Raw genomic sequence first — 3,142 nt, forward strand, 5'->3', positions numbered from 1 at the left:
ATGCTGGTTCCTGAATACCGGCTCTGGAAGTACCTTAAATTACCGTAAATTCTAAAGTGGAACTCACTTCGACATATCATGAAAGGTTTAATCGATTGTAACCTTTTTAGATAGAGTAATGAGTCATTAAAATGTCAAATTGCAGCTTAAAACGACGGTCATTAAAATAATGTCATGAAAACCGAAGAATATTCATGAAAAAAACACATGCGGATTGATAAAAAAAAAGGTATCATCTCACTGCTAGGTGGATTAAGCACGTTTTTAGTCATGCAAATGGTTGCATGTTAGTAACAATCACTCAATTTTTTTTCTTGAAAACTAGTCGAAAATAAGCAACCGTAACAAAAATTGTTAGTTGCGCTGGATTATCACAATACAATCACAAAGTGTCACTAATCTTTTTACAACTCATATTTTCTTCCACCCAAAAATATTTGAAAAGGTGAAATTGCTTTAAAAAAAATATGTTTTTCACTCATTATTGGTACTGTTTTTTGTCTACTGAAAAAAAAACGCTTTTCTGTAGCTCACAGATTATTCAAGTTTTGTAAGATGTGTGTTAAATGTGGCAATTCGAACGTTGGCTGTTGATGTAATGTTTGATATGCCATTCAATGGCTAACTAATTCCGACTACTAAATAAAAAATATTCAAACAAAAGCATCATTGAATTCAGTAGCTGGAAAACGAATCACATCGTTTCAAATCAAAGTTGAATTGGCATCGTGCAGCAAATCGACTGCATTGAAACAACAACACGTGAGTTCCCCTCCAACACCTGGTGCTGCAAGACAATTGTGATTCCCGAATTTGCGACAGGTTCAACAATCTGCCAACCAACCAAGTTTCGGTACATTTTCGCCAATGTTAAAGTCAGCAGAATTTCATTATAAAACTCACCCGTCCGAACTGATCGATTCATCAGTATCGTTTTGTGTGTGTCCTAGAGCGAAACAGTGAAACATCCCGCCGCCAGTCAGCGTAATCATGAGCAAGTTCATCGCGTTAACAGTTTTGGCCGCTGCCGTCCTCGTCGGTGCCCTGGCCGATTACGCTCCACCGAAGTACCACGCACCGGCACCTGCGCCATCCTACCATGCACCGGCTCCGGCTTACCATGCGCCAGCTCCGTCCTACCATGCACCGGCGCCATCCTACCACTCCGCTCCCGTGAAGTGCGGTGCTAACCTGCTGGTCGGATGTGCTCCCACCATTGCCCACGTACCGTGCGTTCCCTCCCACGGTGGTGGATACGGCGGTCACGGACATTCTGGTGGATATCATCGCAGTGCCGATTCCGAATCCTTGGATCAGATGGACTAGAGCGTAGGAACCGAAAAGGCGGTGGCGCAGAAGGATTGAACAGTTCAGCAATGACAAATACTCGCTAGCTTCCGAACATGGATCATGAGACTGGATACTGGATGGTGCAGCGTTTCAGTTTAGGAACACAAACAATCAACTTTCCGAATTGAATAAATTATTATTTAAAACTAGTTCCGATTGTCCTTCATTTACCTTGGTTGTCGAGTTGGTTGTAGGAAAAAATCTGCCGTCGCTGCTGTCTACCTTGAAAACTATTCGTTGGTGGTCGGAATTTCGTACTTTCGATTCAGGTGCAGGCGAAGTTCTATCATGTCAACTATTATCGAACTTGTGCTTCAGTTAAGGATATTTTATTTAGTTTCTTTCGAGCATGAAATATAGCCAGAGCTTGTATGATTCAACTGAACAATGATCAGCATAATATTCTGCACGGATATCCGAAGGTAGTGGCATGAAAGTGGGAAATTTTTCAAAGCTGTTCAAGTCGATTCAAGAGTTTCACCCGAAATCCTACCTGCTAGAGTCAGTGGCATTATTGAAGAGTTTTTAAATTGGTCATCTCAATCCTTTATTGGCTCCCAGCTCAAAGAAAAACACGACGTTGTTGTTTGATGCATGATTCAGTTAACCAGCACCCAGACAAGATTATTCGTGAATAAAAACTTTGTTCGGCCTTTTCTCGAAACCGCTCGTTTTTTTTTAACTATTCCAAAACCATTGCACGTATCAACATGAACCAAACGGCATTTTACTCGTTAGATGTCTCTCTATAGTTGTAACTAAAACCATAAATATGAATTGGTATTTAAAAAAGTGATTAACGATTCAAAGTGCAAAAAAGGGTAAAAAATCTATCCAGGTAGCCATTTTTTTTCTCTGTGGAAATTTCTCATTCTAGTTCCGACCATAGCCAATTCGATACAAAAAGATAAGAAGCTAGTTTGTTTTTTGCTTTCCGATGATTGATTCCATGAAATGATGACATCCACCAGCAAATCAAACGAGTTTGAGAAACTGTTTTCAGAGCCTGTAAATCTGTAAAAAGTATAATTCTGAAATATTATTCAAACAATAAATGGAATTAAAAGTAATACGTTTTTCTGGAGGAACCTAGCCTTAATTGTCTATTTTTTCCTTTTTCGATTATAGAGGTTATAACCTTTAGGTCATCCGCCTCTTCAGGCCAGAAAAACTTTATGACCCTATGTATTTGGTTAAAAATTGAAACCAGGTGTGCTTCATGGAAGGCATCGATTTACCCATCACGCTATACCCGTTTCCCAATTGTCTAACAATTTTTTTCTACGGTATTGCTTCTTACAGCCGAAGCGAAGATATTTGTATTCAATTTCATCACAATTCGAAGTTTATCAACATTGAAAGTCGAGTAATCCGCAGAATAACAACTCTAATAATGGAACCTTTCTGATTTTGTTTAAAACAATTTTATTTTAGCTTCAAATCAACAAATATCAAATTAAAAAATCTGCTGACTGTTTGGTTATTTTCAACATGCTCCATTTCTCTCCGTGTACAACACAATGCAAACAAGGGTTTGATCTTCAAAACTAGTCTTAAAACTAATGAAATTAATTGAATTTCTTATTTGGAGTCAACAGAAAATTACTTCAATTATGTTTGTTTTCGTTAATCGATTTCGAGAGCACCGAAAGTGTCGCTCAGAAAACTTCGAAATGCATCGATGTTCCGAGAAACTTCATTATTTTAAGGTGGAACTGGAATACTACGGATTAATTAATGAAATCAACAGCAGAACATGTGGTTAAATCATTATTTAACAGATATTTTTATT

At 38.2% G+C, this 3,142-nt stretch overlaps 1 protein-coding gene across 1 annotated transcript; it reads left to right on the forward strand.

Moving 5' to 3' along the window:
- Nucleotides 1-726: 726 nt before the first annotated feature.
- LOC131428014 (vitelline membrane protein 15a-1-like) lies at nucleotides 727-2,187 on the forward strand. The gene has a single exon (XM_058591648.1). It carries the CDS (start codon nucleotides 991-993, stop codon nucleotides 1,324-1,326), a length of 336 nt encoding a protein of 111 aa, XP_058447631.1. The 5' UTR covers nucleotides 727-990; the 3' UTR covers nucleotides 1,327-2,187.
- The last annotated feature ends 955 nt before the right edge of the window (nucleotides 2,188-3,142 follow it).

This window comes from Malaya genurostris, chromosome 2 (genome assembly GCF_030247185.1).
Source record: "Malaya genurostris strain Urasoe2022 chromosome 2, Malgen_1.1, whole genome shotgun sequence".
In the NCBI taxonomy this organism is placed as follows: domain Eukaryota; kingdom Metazoa; phylum Arthropoda; class Insecta; order Diptera; family Culicidae; genus Malaya; species Malaya genurostris.

Bases quoted from the DNA above. Each gene is read 5' to 3' on its own strand.
- LOC131428014 (XM_058591648.1), top strand. From the start codon at position 991: ATGAGCAAGTTCATCGCGTTAACAGTTTTGGCCGCTGCCGTCCTCGTC.